At 38.1% G+C, this 15838-nt stretch overlaps 1 protein-coding gene across 12 annotated transcripts in view; it reads left to right on the forward strand.

Moving 5' to 3' along the window:
- Positions 1–3713: 3713 nt before the first annotated feature.
- Positions 3714–15838, forward strand: part of SENP1 (SUMO specific peptidase 1) — a 65066-nt gene continuing 52941 nt past the window's right edge. Inside the window, exons 1-8 of one of the 12 annotated variants that reach the window (XM_082420963.1) lie at positions 4074–4699; positions 5265–5346; positions 5963–6013; positions 6402–6468; positions 8215–8262; positions 10175–10305; positions 11346–11427; positions 12293–12334. In XM_082420963.1, coding sequence (XP_082277089.1) covers positions 6423–6468; positions 8215–8262; positions 10175–10305; positions 11346–11427; positions 12293–12334 — 349 coding nt within the window. In that variant the 5' untranslated portion in view covers positions 4074–4699; positions 5265–5346; positions 5963–6013; positions 6402–6422. The other 11 variants (XM_082420968.1, XM_082420964.1, XM_082420969.1 and 8 more) reach the window with 11 other exon arrangements.

Consider the following 15838-nt stretch of genomic DNA (forward strand, 5'->3'; position numbering starts at 1 on the left):
GACTTCTCAGGCCAGGTTAGGTGCTCTGTTTTACACTCTGATTACATGGTATTATTTTCCTTCATTGTACTAGCATTATTCTAATTATCTAGCCACATGTGTGATCATGTGATTACTGTCTTCCTCCCACAAGACCATAAACTTCATGAGGGCAGGCAATGTACTGATTTTCCTTACTTTACTCCCAGTGTCAAGTACAGTGCCTGACATAGTATGTGCTAAACAAGTTTTCTTGGAAGGAACAAAAAGGAGGGAGGTAGAGAGAAAGGAAGAAAAGGAAGGGAAGAGGAGGGAATGAAGGAGGGGAAGTAGGCAGGGAGAAAGGCAGAAAAGGAGGAATGGAGGCCCCATTGGGGCAAATTGGGAAGATATTTGATTCTCAATCTCTAATGGGAGAGTTGGAAGGGTTAAATGTAGCTCTTACCTGAGGCCTCAGTGCTTAAAGGCAGAAGGTGAACATCAAAATTTTGTCCATGGGATAATGCTGAGTTCAAACCACACAAGCAGTTCCAAATGGGTCATCAGAGCAAAGGGGGTCTGAGGTGAGTATTAAGTATAGAGCAAAATGAGAATGGGAAAAGCAGGGAAGAAGAGGGCAAATAAGAAATAATCTATACAAATTCGGGAAACTGTAGGGCAAGTCCACCAGCTGGGCTTATTTCTTTACCTAGCAGCTTTTTATGCATGGGCAAAGCAATGTCTGATTAAAGGGACACAGACCACACACAGTTGCCATATATAGATATGTATTCTTCCAACAGCTTAATAAATTGGGATTCTTGTATACAAACCATTTTCTTGTGAGTCTGGTTAACCCTGGGTACACTAAGGGGACTGAATTAAGTTAGAGTGTATGCCATTTCAAAGCTTAGGACTGGATCCTGGACCATTGTGCCCTGCCAACATGCTGGAGCTCAGTGAAACTCTACCTAAGCAGTCAGCTGGCCCCTCCCTTTCCTACATCTCCAAGGCATCTTCTTTTTAAATTCAACATTTTTGAACCAAAGTTATCAAGCTCTTAACTTATTATCTCCCTTCTTGATCGTCAGCTCCTGGGGGAGAGGGAAAGCATCTAGTTCATTTTCTCATCTCCTACTGAGTCTAGTACAATGACTTCAAATAGTAAGTGCTCAAAAATTATTGAATAAATATTGCTATATACTTCATAGGTGCTGGGAGTAATTACTCCAATGAATTTGTTAACTTCTTGAGGAAAACCTTTTTAGACCTGAATTCCTTCTGGAAATATAAGGAGTTGGACTAAATAATCTCTAAGGCATTTCCAAATTGTAAACTACTGGGACAATGACAAGGTTATGTTACAACCTCTCTTATCATTTCTAGCATATTACTGGGCACATAGTGGGAACTCAATAAATGTTTGCAGTGAACTGACTCCAATACAGATATATTTAAGTTGAGAAGAAACACAGAAATGTGTTTCTGAAGTTTCATATAAATTGCCTAAGAGTTGGACACTACTTAAAGAGAAATCTGTTATTAAGTGGATTCTGAAGGTGAATATTTTTTATGATATTTGGAATCACTTTGTGATATAATAACTCCTTAATTTATTTTTTTAAGTTTCACATTTTTATATATCAAGGTTCCTAATAATAGGTTAAACCAGATTAGCAGCTTACAGTTATGAGGGAGCCAAATGACTTACTATTGACTAAATCAAGCTATTCTTCATAGAGGGAACTGTCCCTCTTTCTGTAGTTTTACAGATCTCTCTCTCTCTCTCACACACACACACACACACACACACACACACACACAACTTTCTCCCCTGTGTCTTAACTCATATTTTGAATTTAGTAAGTCTATCCTGATTTATAATGCTACTCATAAATTTTTCACTTTCCAATACTCCTTTCCACATTCCTCCCCCTTGTTTAACCACATGCCTCACCATTTTTAAAAATAGGTATGCCTTCCACGGTGTCTGGATCATCCTTAGTATCTAGACTCTTCAAGGCGTCTGTCTTGGGTGGTGGCTTTTCTATGAGCATGCTGCAAGTTGAAGCTTCCCCAGCTGAGAAGCAACATTTCTAGGTCACCCTCAAGGTGGGATTCAGGGAGGGGAGTGCTCTTTATTCTCTTTCACTTTCTCTATGGCTCTCAGTTAGCTGTCCAGGGCATTTTTCACATAAATCCAGTGACAAATTAGAGAAGTGATGACTCTTATCAACAACTATCTTACCTCCAAAAGGTTCTACTATTTTGACATAAATGAGGTAAAAGCAGAACACATAACTAGAAACTTTAAGACTGGGGAGGAAGAGAAAGCCATTTTTCTTTGGGACTCTATTTATCTTATAGGTTTTGGAGTGTCAATTCCAACGGCAACAAGGACTCCCACAGATGAACCTGGAAAGGTTGAAATAATTCACAAAGGACAGAGAAATCAACTACCAGCTCATGTGCTATAAATCTTGTTCTCCTTCAACTCCCAAGTCCTCCTTACCTGCCTGGGGCCTATCCCCCACACATCAGGCCAAAATCTCACCTGATACTTGTACAAGGAAAAGACAGGACTCAGTCATAAACATTTTATCATAGTGGGGATGGAATAAACAAGGTCAGTTGACTGCTAAAGCCTGCCTCTACACTAGTAAGTCTCATATCCTGTACTGAGATTCCCTGCAAGAGAACCCATTCTGTCACTGGAGTATGATCAGGAGACACTGGTACCTGTTCTCTGAGGAGTCCTGACTAACTGGCGAGACTGAATCACACACATGAAAAATTTCAGATGCAACTCCTCTTTATGCATGGTTGTCTCCTAGAAATAGAGACAGAGTTTAATGCAAATCAACAGATCTGTGGAATGATTAAGATGGACAAAAGTGACATGGACCAGGTATGTTCAATACTAACAGGTCTTAGGACCTGACAGTATAAAATGTCAGCATATGAAGTGATACATATAATCTACTTTTATACATTTGACAGGGCAAGATATCCTGAACTCAGCAAGCATCTTCTCCAGCATCTGGGAGTAGCTAAACGGCTGGGGGCCTCCAGCTCAGCCAAGTCTGACCTCAGACTGTGGCTGTCATCTGGGTCTAGAGTGCTTACTCAGAAGCATTTCTCCAAGACTGGGTCCTGAGGCCTGCCAAGCTGAGGGACTTGGTAACAAGTCTAAATGAACAAACATATTTCTTCTCATTATTTTCTCTTAAAAATAAAGATTAAAGGTTAATCAATTCGGTCCCAGGAACAACAACATGGCCATTTAGTTCTTCAGAGGGCAGAAATCTGGGTTTGACCCCGGATAGCTTTCCTCACACTTCCTGGAGGAGTGTTTCAAACTCCTCCAGAGTTCTGGAAATTTCTACACGTTTCTAGAGTCCAACCTAAGCCAATCCCAAGCTGCTCCCCGCCCCCTTTTCCCCAATGGCCAATCAAGCATGATGTAGTGCAAAGAGTATAGGACTGCAAGTTAAGAAACTTGTTTACTAGGCCCAGATCTGCCATGTACTTTATAACTTTGGGAAAAGACTTCACATCTCTGAAACTCAGACTGAATGATCGCCAATAACCTCTACAAGCACTAACGTTTTGTGATTCTCAATAAAACATGAATCTAGCCTGAGTTAGATTTAGCTCTCAGGTCAACATCTGTCAAGGCGGCCACAGGTTCCCGCAGATCGAGGGCCACAGCGAGAAGCTGCCATGGAAACCAGAGCATAAGCAAAAACCGCCAGAGCGGAACCAGAAGGCGGCAGGTAAGGGGGCCGAGGGAACAGAGAAAAGCGAAGGACGAAGGGCAAACTAACAGTATTCTAACAACGAGAACAAGAAAAAGCCTAAACTGAAAGAGGAAATCATAACCACAGCCTTGGATGATCCCTCGGCTTCTCAGGTCTCGCCACACTGCGCAGGCGTTGCGCGGGTCCTTGACTCTGCTCTTTGACCTCTCGCCCCACCCCCCCCTCCTCCGCTGCCACCGAACAGCTCTTCCGGTGTTGTGGAGGCGGTTCCGGTTCGCGGCGGTTCCCGGGTTTTGCGTTCCGCGCCCGGCCGGAAACCCCTTCGCATAGCAGCCGGTTCCGGTTCGGTGAGTGGCGGCGGGAAGCTGGGGGAGGGGTGAGGATGGAGGGAGCTTGGGCCGGGAGGCAGTGCGAACCCGGGCCCGGCAGCCTGGGCTGGGCTGGACGGAAGCGGGGACGGCTGTGGGGACGGCGCTTTTTCCTCTGCCCCGCCCCCTGGGACCACCTCCCCTCACCCCTGCTGTCTGCCGGCCGCGGTCTGGCCGGTGGCCGTTAGTTAGGTTTCCCGAGGCCGTTCCTTGAGGCCTCTTTCTCCGGGGTCGAGGAGAGGCCGTCTCCCTAAGGTCACGGCCGGCCCCATCTCAGCACCCAGCCCTACGTGTGAGGAAAAGGCCGGTTGGGATTTCGGGGCTTTCCCGCCAGAGCAGGTCTTCTCTCAGGGGAAAGCTGTTTTCACCGGGAAGCTCAGCTTTTCTGTTATACCTGCTTCACCTCCCGCCTTCCTTGAGACCTGAAAGATATTTCTCGACTACTTCTGCGTCTCACGTAAACATTTCTCCAACTCTTTTTACTCTGTGGTATCTCCCCGAGATGTGATACCGCTAGTGCCACCACCAGAGAGAAGCGTCTGGACCCTCCTGCCCAGGTTATGAAAATCCCCTTAACCGCCACCGTTTGCTTACCTGGCTCATCGCCTTCTGGTAATTCCTTTGAACCGTCTCTTTCTTGGGGTCCCCTAACGTGATCTCTCTGGATATATGCCCGGTTTCTCTTGAGCTTGGTGATTTCTGTTTATCGGTGCCTCTGCAGTATTTCCACTATCTTGTTGGCAATAACTTGCTCCTTTATCACTTTCACGTCAGCCTTGTTAAGTCATTTCATCTCACGTTTGGTTCACTTATATTTGGGGTGGTGGTGATTCTTATGAAATTTATATAAAGCCTTTTATAGGCCACTGACTATTTGATTTAGGGTCCCTTTTCCAATTGGATGTTTTTGGATGGAGTAGATCGCATCATCTCCTAAATCTTCACTCTCTATAAAGATAATTTGTGTTAAGGACTCGTGTTGAAAGAAGATTACACTGAATTTGAAATTACAGTTACCGTGAAACCTTAAGCATCTCTTTAAGCATGATCCCTTAACCTTACAATTTAGAGTTTCCCTTTTTTCCCTCTAGTCCCATTTTGGAAGCCTCGTTTGTTTTTATCTTGAGAAGCCTCATTCACTCTTACCTAATTCCAATTAATTATCCCAACTGCAAAGGTGGTCTTCGTATCACCCATCTGATGACAAATCTAGAGGGAGCAAATGGATTAAAAGACAGGTTCTTCTGCCTCAAGCTAAGGTGATGTAACTCTTGACTGCTGCTTCGGAAGTCTTTCCTTTTCTTTAGCTGACTCCTACACCTCCTACCAATTGCACCAGCTTTATTGTCTGGCTGTAAGTATCTGTTGATGAATCTGGTTTCCTCCTGTGGACAGTGAGATTCTCAGCAGCAGGGACCAGTTCTTATTCATCTTTGTATCACCAGTCCCCTGTATGTTATTGGTGCACAGTAAATGTTTGTGTATGAAAGAAAGTGAATCTTTGGTGTTTAAGGTGTTAGAGTCTAATTGGAGAGATTCCTTGTAAAAATATGAAAAACAACCAAAAAATACATAATGATATAGTACAAACTGTCTCATAAACATAATTTCCCAGAGTTCGTAGTAGGATAATTCATATGATCACTTCCACGCCCTTCTCATATCATAAATTGTTCTTACTACATCTTGGTCCTGCATAAAGCTAATTGTACAATGCCTCTCCTCAATATATACTTTCAAAAAACTTCATCATAGCTCTAACCATTCACTTTTATAATCAGCTCTTTGCATGTATGTAAACTTATAAATGTTTTACCATACTCATTACATTCTGTTATTGCCAGGACTTTGCCATCTTTTTTTTTTTTCTTTCAGATTTCCTATTATCTTGTGTTCAGCTACTTACCTGACTTCACCTGAATACCTGTAACTACTTATGTTCTTTTAGTAAATTAAATGAACAAAGTGAAGTAGAAAATGTGTTACTAGAATGCTCTTCGTAGAGGGAAAAAATTCTTATGCTTGAAAGAATTTGGTGGTATCAGAGGTTCCAGGTCCAACATTTCATGTTGAATCTTGGGGTAAAATATTCCTTCTCCCATTGTATTTGCCAAGTGACAAAAAGGAAGTAGCACACTGAAGAAGCTGGATGTATTTGTATTAAAATGTAAATGTGGGGCTTTAATTCTTAAAATTATAAAAAAGTGTGGATTCCCCAGAATTAGCTAGGGATTACTTTTATCTTGCCAATGTGTATGAATCCTTGAATAAGGATATGCTAAAGGGTGTGAAATTTTGTGTTGTTTATTGAAAGAACATTTGCTTGGAAGTGAGGATGCCTGGATTTTTGTCTTCCCTTTGCCCCATCTTTGAGATTTCAGGCAAGTCACTTAACCTCTCTGGACATAACCTCTCACGTTCTTTGATTTGCTTGCTTCCCTCTTCACATCTATCTCAGCAATGCAAAGAAACTTAACATGGGATTGTTCTGATGGGCACCAGGCTTTTAAATTGGCATTTTTCTTAACACAACAAAAAAGACTAGTGATGACTCCTGGCCCATGGGCCCCCAGAGCTGGGGGCGGCTGGGGGACAGGGAGAGAAGAGAGGCAAAGTGTCCTAGGGAACCTTTGGAAGTGCTGAAATGATTGGACAGTAGAAAATGAGCAAATATTTTAAAACTAAACCTGAAAAAAATGTCCCCTCACCCCTCCCCACCCAAGCCAAACAGGTGTGTTATGAAACTTTAAATAAATATTAAAAGGGTAGGTTTGTTAAAAAAAAAAAAGACTAACAATGACAGTTATGGGATGACCTGAAAGAGTGAAATGTGAAAAAGCCACTGCTAGTTTATTGGTTGATAGGATTTTTTTTTTCCCTTAATGGGGGACCCAGGGAATTTGGCTTTATTAAAAAAGAAAGAAGCGGAAAGAATAATCTGTAGAATTACCAGATAGAAACCTTTTAGTAAGTTGAGCATTTGGAAATATATTTGAAGCCTAAATCTAGGGCTTAAATTCTTTGGGAAACCTCCCTGGCAAGACTAGGTAATCAGATGATTACTCTGCTTAGTCTGTACCTATGCCAGGAAAAGCTCAAGCAGCCTTCCTTTATGTGTGCACTTCGTTATTGGGGCCATAAAGAATTCCTGTTATCATCATTCAGTTTCCTTAGATTGAAGCCCTGATAGTACTATGTATTTGGGAAGTGCTCAATCTTTTTAAAAATATGTGATAAGATTATGACTATATCTATGTACCATCTCTAGTCTCCTCCTATTGTAAATCTGCCAAGAAGCCTGTGTCCAAGGGTACATTTATTAACCTAGTTCCACCAGTTAGTCTTTTAACTTCTTTTTCTGGGCAAATTAGATATATCGAGGAAAAAAATAATTTCATGTAGGCAAAGGGGCTTTGGTTTGCAACTGTTTGAGTAATGATGGGGGGAAAAGTACTTAGTACAACTGTGAAGTGTTCCTTGATAACTTTTTGTTTGGCTGCTAAGACGTATGGAAGAGAAGTCCTAACAGGACTACCACAAGATCTGTCACTTGTTTACAAATTTTTTAGTGGGACTTCCCTAGTGGTCCAGTGGTTAAGACTTCGCCTTCCAATGCAGGGGGAACCCTGGTCAGGGAGCTAAGATCTCATGTGCCTCGGGGCCAAAAAACCAAGACATAAAACAGAAACAATATTGTAACAAATTCAATAAAGACTTTTAAAATGGTCCAAATAAAATAAAATAAAATGGTTTAGCATGAGGTAATAGAAAGAGTAATGGATTGGGAAGAATGTTTAGGTTGTAATTTCAGTGCAGTCACTAACTTTATGATCATATGCAAATTAATCTGCAAAGGGTTGGCTCTCCTAACCTGCTTCGTGCTGTATTATTCTGTGATTCTGTGGGTAGTCCATAATTGCTGTTTAGTATTACACAGGTTGCCAAAATGTTTGGAACTACCTCAGGCTAGTTTTAGTTCCCATTCTCTTCCCATCAACTTGCCTTACCATGTTATATTTTTCTCCACTAAGAATACAAGTGTCACTTCTGAGTGGCTTCCTGTTCTGTAATGACATGAAAGAGATGTTTCAGAATGTAACATTTCTATTTTCTGTCTTCTTTTATAGGACTTTGTATCTTTGCTGAAGTCAGTGATGTGAAAACACCTGACATGGGTAAGACTGACTATGAAGTAGTGTTCAATCCTTTTAGTTACGCTGATTAGATAAGCTGGAGTGAAAGAATATTTGCATCTTTGTGCTTAATAATATTTTCAGTATTTGTGTCTTTGTGCTTAATAATAATTTTAAAGGAGATCTCATCCTAATTATGTAATACAGTATACCAAACAATTTTCTTTTGGTTGGGATATTGTTTATAGCAACATTTTAAAGCATTTTCTCATTCATTGTATTGAAAAAGCTAAATACACAGTAGCAAGCATTTCTGTGTGCAAGGCTTTGTTTTTTAAGTACTTAAAATACCTAATACAGTAAGTCTCCTACATACAAACCTTCAAGTTGTGAACTTTCTTTTCAAAGATGCGAACATGCGTTTGCGTGTCCAATCACGTAAGTTAGTTCACGTGTCTGGCGTACATTGTCACGTGCGTGCATCCTCTACAAGTCCTTGTGCTTTTGTGTACTTTACTGTACAGTACTGTATAGAGTACAGTAGTACAGTGTCTTTATTTCAAGCCCAGGATGTCTGGAAGCAAGTGTAAAAGCAGCAGTAATGTAGGTGGTACTGCTAAGAAGCACCAGCCGTTTTACTGCACTGTACTACTATACTTTTCAAGGTACTGTAAGATTAAAAATGTTTTCTTTATTTTTTGTGTTTGTTTTTTATGTATTATTTGTGTGAAAAGTATTATAAACCTATTATAGTACAGTAGTATATAGCCAATTGTATTAGTTGGGTACCTAGGCTAACTTTGTTGGACTTACAAACAAATTGGACTTAACGGACGCGCCCTCGGAACGGAACCCGTTTGTATGTAGGGGACTTACTTTAGTACCTAGTAGGTACTATTATTATCTCCATTTTATTGACAGAGAAACTGAGACACAGAGGTTAAGAAACTTGCCTAGGATCACACAGCTATAACTGGCAGAGCCAGGATTTAAACTCAGGGACTGGTTCCAGGGTCCTTGTTCTTTAGTACTGTTATACTGCCCTCTATGTGATAAATAATATGATTAAGGTAAAATTTAAATTTCATTTAGCTAGTGGCATTGAGAATTAATTGTGATTGGAACATTTTCTGCTATTCATAGTACTTTATGTCTATAACGGGGAACAATATAAGGTCAAGACTAGTAGTCAATTTAGGAATAGTTTGAAAAATCTATACAGTTAGATCTTATAACATCCCATATGCTCCTTTTAAGTCCACATTAGTCTTCTCTCTACTGTTTTTTCCTTTTGTTTAGTCTACCTTCTTTCTCCTGGTCATTTGTTTCCCTTCTCTCTCATTGCTGATAGCAGTATAAATCACTGAGTTCCCTTACTCTCACTTGTTCCTGTTCTAACTCTTTTATGGTAACAAAGGTCTCAAAAATGGTAATAAAGTACGGTTCTGCCACAGTATACAGTAACTGAGCTGATATCTGTTAAGAGCTATATGAATAAATTACGCTTTTTGCAGAAAAAATTTTCAAGTGGATTAAATTTTAAAGCACCTTGTTGAGTTGAAACAGAGGAAATAAACCAGGGTTAAGAGTATTTGCTTTGAATGGTGAAATTTTTTCCCCGTTTTTTTTTTTTTTTTCTACAGTTAAAATAAAAAAATCTTTTGGGAAAATTTCATTATTTTTAAAACTTTGAATTAAGCTCTTTTTATTTTTGTACAAGTTTTGAACTATTTAGTAGATGATCTCGATTCCAAATTAACCAATTTCTGCACGTGGGCCTGTTTTTTTGACAGTGACATTTTGAGATTTCTTGCCAATAGTTATGAAGGAGCGGTTTTATTTGACTGTAGAGGTGTTTGGGGGAAATCATTTTTATTAGGTGAAAAGATTGGTTCATAGGAAAGTAGGTATTGAAGAATTACGTGACTTGAACTAATCCGGACTCTTTCCCCAGATGATACTGCTGATAGGATGAGGATGGATGCTGGAGAAGTAACTTTAGTGAACCACAACTCCATATTCAAAACCCATCTCCTGTCACAAACAGGTTTTCCAGAGGACCAGCTTTCACTTTCTGACCATCAGGTTAGTAATAATTTTCTTTCCTTAATGAATTATTTTGGCTTAAGTTTTCATCTGATAGAGTTTAAATGCCACACTCAAAAGCACAAGAATATATGTAAACTTTTTACAAGCAGTAATGCTAGTATTTGGAATTCTGTTTGATACGTTAGAGTTAAATAAGAGCCAGGCTATGTATAAATTCTTGGAGAATGGTACCTTTTAGAAACTCTTTATTATTCCTCTGAATATTACAATTACTAATACACAGATCAGCTTTCTTTTAAACTGGTGTCTTAAAATTGCTGAGCATTAAATGGGGGGAAACTATGAAAATATACAGTAGCTCTGAAATTTCTCTGTTCTGTAAAGCTTAGTTTCTCAAGGGACCAGCAGCATCAGCATCACCTGAGACCTTATTAGAAAAGCAGAATCTCAGGCTTTACCCCATACCTACTGAATCAGAATCTACAGTTTAAAAAATCTCTGAGGTTTGAGGACTGTTAATAAAGTGGTCTTTCTCAGTAGGAAGCCATTACTAATTAGGATGAGCCTGTTCTTTGCTGTGTGCAGAATGTTCAGCATCCGTGGGCACTAAATACCTGTAGCATCTGCCCCCAGTAATCATTTTGATAACTGAATATATATCTACACATTTCCAGATTTGTACTGGGGTGCAGCAGCACCCCTGATTAAGAACTGTCCTGTAAAGTTATCAAGAGAATCAAAACCAGGTTGATTTTGTCAGCTGCTTTGATATGTTATACAGCTGGCTTTGAGAACAGGATATATTAAATACGTATTACCTTCTAATGAGCATTCTTTGAATTAAGTTGTATAACAGATATTTTGCCCATTTTTCCCCTTGAAGCCTTAATCATTTCATCATGTTTTCCTTTCTTACTAGTATGTAGCTTAATTTATTTATAATATATATAATTATAATTAATTATATTGCATTCTGAAATATGTCATAATCTTGTTTAACTATATATTTTTCCTAGTGTAAATTTTTGTTTTATTGTAAGAAATATGGTTTAAGAAAAAACTTTTGTTTTGTTTAGATTTTACCTTCCAGGCAAGGAAATTTGGACCGATCTTATACTTGTTCTACAAGAAGTGCAGCTTATCCAAATTATTATTCAGGTATGACACATTACTTGGAGTCAAGGCATTTCTACCTTTCAGACTTCTTCCTAGCAAGTTGTTTGTGTTTACTGTCTCTAAAAGTGAAAACATTGTCAAAAGCAAAATGGTATTTTCTCCACTAAAACATCATTTTAATGAGCTCTCTGTGTATAGTTGCTATAATACTTCACTGATCTAGTCTCAACCAAATATTTTTTAAAGGGAGATTTTTTTTTTAGAATCCATTCTCCTACTTGTCTATTATGCCCTTGTTAAAAGCAATACAGCTTTGTTTTTGGCTTTTAGTTTTTTTGGTTTTTTGTTTTTTTAGATATGTGTATGTGATGTAAAGGTTACTTGTATTGATTTGAAGCACAGAGCTAGCCTATTTGTATTCTGCTTGAAATCATAAACCCTGAAAATTTATTTCTACCCAAGCTTGTCCCTCCATTAGGGCAGGAAATGTTAACTACATGTTTCTGTCTAGCACCTGCCACAGCCATGCTTGCATATTCAAGGGCTTGCCTTTTCAACTTGTGATCCATGACAGAAGTCAGCATTCTCTAGGCTATTCCTAGCCCCTGGCCTGCCTGACTTTTCATCTGCCCCCTTTCTAAGGTTTGGATTTCCAATGATCTGGCTCTGTCTTGGGGAAACTTAAGAGTTTTTTTATTGGTTAGTCTCCTGGCAGTATGACCCAGGAAGATTATAGTGGTCTTCCAAAGTCTTTTCACTCTTCATGCCTTAATCTCCTCACCTGACCCAAGTATGGGAATATTAGCCATACCATTGAACCTGTTTCAATGGGATTTTTATAAGGATAAGTTGAGATAATAAATATGAAATGCAAATAATAATTATTGTTGTTATTTGGCTTCCTCAGGATTCTTTGTCAGCAAGATGAGATCTCCTCCCCTAAAAAGACGTTAGTATGATGCTCTTTTAGATTTATATTATATTTAAATATCATTTAGGTGGGTGGTACTTTACCCTGGGCACTGGATTTCCTCTTCTGGGGTGGGAAATGGTGTCCACATAGTATGTGCATAATTGTATAGAAAAATCAGTTAATTTTTTCAGAAAGTAACTCTGCCATCATTATTGTTGAAAAGGCCTTTCTGATGAGCAGAGAGCCTGAAATATGGCTTGATAGCTTATTAGTATTGATCCTAGGGGAAGGACAGTTGAGTGGATAATATTTTCATTTGAACTCAGGCTGTGTTTGCTTGTAATTTTGTATGCTGATTTACCTTTGGACAGAATTTTGGTTTTTGTTTAAAGTAATTGCTTAATAGTAAACAATCATATATAGAAAATTATACTCAAGATCTCCTGGCTAACTCAACTCTTACTTAACCCTGTGGTCTTTTCTGTTTTTTTATCTGAGTATATATCTATGTACACATTGTATGATTTGAAACGTAATTTTTTTTTTAGCCCAATATATATTTTTTTAATTTTCTATCTGCTTACCTGTTATTCTTCTTATATACCTTTTTCTGTTGATCTCTCATAATCCGTGGAATTTATATGCACATTCACAATCCTTTACGTGCAATTCCAAAATCCGAAAAGCTCTGAAAACCAAAAAATTTTTTCATGATTTATTTGACATCAAAACCTGACCTGAGCTCAATTCATTACTTGGCAAAAGCTACATGAACTGACATTTAACTGTTTATGTTTTGTCTTTTATTTATCTCTGTAAATATGAATATTTACACATTTTACTGTAGATATATCAATATGTTTGATAACGGTGCTGCTTCAGATTATACTTAGAAGTGCTACATAGTATATACCAGGTTATCTTTGTAAAATCGCCAAAATTTTTAATGTAGAAACACAACTGGATCCAGGGGGCTGTGATTTAGGATAATGGGCCTGTGTCTTCATTTCCTTCATTTTCTCTATGGTTTAGGTCCCCTTCACCCTCTCCATTTTCAGCTATTATAAATAACATGACTTAAAATAATTTGTTTTAGCTTTTTTCTTTTAAATTTCAGTAGACCCTTGATATTCACAAAGCATATTTCTGAGATCATCTCAGGTCCCTATATTCTTGACTGGTGGTATTTAACCAGAGTGCTGGCTTTCTACTCAGTTACATGTTTCTTGAGGGTTATATTTTTTCTATGTTTGTCCTCATACCACAACTTGATCCCTATATCAAAATTTTATGCCAGAGTTTTTATCTCTCACTTGAAGGCCTTTTTTTTAGGAAAAGAAAAAAAATCATAACAGTTACTTTATACAGGACGATGACTAGAGAGTACCAACAGCAAATAATAAAACCATATTGAAATGGGGTTGCTGAGGTATTAGATTCATTCTCTAAAATACAGCCTGAAGCAGAGGATTCAGATTTATGCCTCTGCCAAGTTTAGTCTAGCCCCTGACCAAGCAAGCTTATGACATGCCACAGACCTTTTAGGTTGCTCACTGACTATCAGAACTTCCAATCTGTCAATGCCAAGGGTCTGTATACTTTTTTCTTATAATAAAGACTTTAATTCAAATCTTTTTACTGTGTACTTTTTTAACTTTGTTCCTTTGCCACACCCATTCTTGTTCATTACAAGTCCTGCAGAATATTGTCTCTGTTATCTCCTGTTCTTTGCCAATAATTTCCACATTGATTTCTGTGGTCAGTCACCTTGAGACTTAACTCTTGATTGGTCTAGATGTGGGTCCCCAGTTTACCTGCCTTAGTCTCCTCATTCTGACTGTACTGGTCTTTGTCTCCTCTCCTACCTTACTATCCTGTCCTCCACTAAGATGAAAACAAACACAGGAAATACTCAAACTTCAGAACCTAGAGTCTGGAGCTTCCCATTTACACTTTACTGGATCTGCCTCTCTGTATCAAGCTTTTTAAATATTTGCTTCTTAATCCCAAGAATAGACTGTTAAAAACATTTTTTTTTTTTAAATTTAGAAAGCAGAGAAAATGCAACATTTTCACTTTAATAACTTAGTGCTGGTCAGACTTGAAGACTTCTTGATTTTATTAAGAGCACAATTGAAAAGAAAATTAAAACATTTTAAACCTTAAAGAAAAGTAGCTTTAGATGAAAAGAAATGATTTTGCTCTTGCTTAGAATCATTGTCAATGTCTTATTTTTGGAAAATATGTTAAATTAGGTTGCCAAATAGGCATTTAGTAGGTAAGATGAATTAAAGCATCCTGTATTCATAATAACTAAATGAATCTGAAAGTTAACAGGAGCAACTGATGGTTACTTTCATACTAAGTGATTGCCTGACACACTTTTTTTTAAATATAAAATTTCATTATGTCCATAAAATTACTGCCTGTCCTTGTAGAAAATTTGTAGAGAAAAGTAGAAAAATCCCCATCATTCTATCATTGGAACACACCCAAAGTTAAAATTTTGGTGTATTTCCCTATAGTTCTATGTGTGTGTGTGTGTACACATAAGTAATCTTATTTGTGACATTTGCAATCTGACTTCTTAATGATGACAGAATACTGGGTTAAACTGTCAACTAAAAAAGAATGTGTGCAGCCTCCTGTTGGTCCCTTTCTAGCTTTGCTTGATCCCATCAGCAGTAGAGCACTATTCAGTGATTTCATTGAGTGGGGATGGAACCACCTTATTCTGGTGAAACAGATTGCCTGATCCTGTGCTTTTCCCTTGAATTTTAAAGCCAAAACCTCTGTCAGATGCCATTGAGGAGGCTACTCTGGTTTATCCTTGGTCTCAAATTTGCACTTTTTGGTAGACTTATTCCTCAAGTAGACATCTCTAGTTAGATCATTCCCAAATCAAATTTTAACAACAACAAAGTATGAGAGACGAAGATTTCTACTGTTATTACTTTGCTTAAAGATAATGATTTTCTGGTCCTTTAATGAAACTCATTTTCATTAGCCTCATGTCTCTTATTTTTACAGTAATAGTAATAGATGTCAAGCATAGTTGTTGATTATAAAGGGAAAAGGTTGTAATTCATTTTGAAAATAAATTTAATTATTAATTAGGTCATCCACTGGTGCATCATCTGGTACTAATACCACCCCTGACTGCTGCTTTTTTTCCATCTTATTTAGCCTAAATTCTGATAATCCTGATCAGCTTAAAAAAAAAAATTCCTATACAATACAAAACTGATACTTTTGTCAGCTGCCAAACTTTTTGGATAGAGTATCAAAAGCTACGTTAAATAGTTTAAATAACATAAATACATAATATTGTGCAAAGTTCCATAGTAATATGCTTTGAAAGAGGATCTTCAAAGTGATGTTGGCATTAGACAAAATTCAGGGAGTAGAGAGTTACATTTTTGTCTTTCTACTGGTGCTCCTCAGTTACATAGCCTAACATCTGAAGTTATTTTGAAGGTGTTGTTTTAAATTGTCCCATCCTGCTGATGGAGAGAGGAGGCTATAAAAATTATTCTACTC

This window comes from Balaenoptera physalus (assembly GCF_965194825.1).
Source record: "Balaenoptera physalus genome assembly, chromosome: 13".
Taxonomy (NCBI): Eukaryota; Metazoa; Chordata; class Mammalia; order Artiodactyla; family Balaenopteridae; genus Balaenoptera; species Balaenoptera physalus.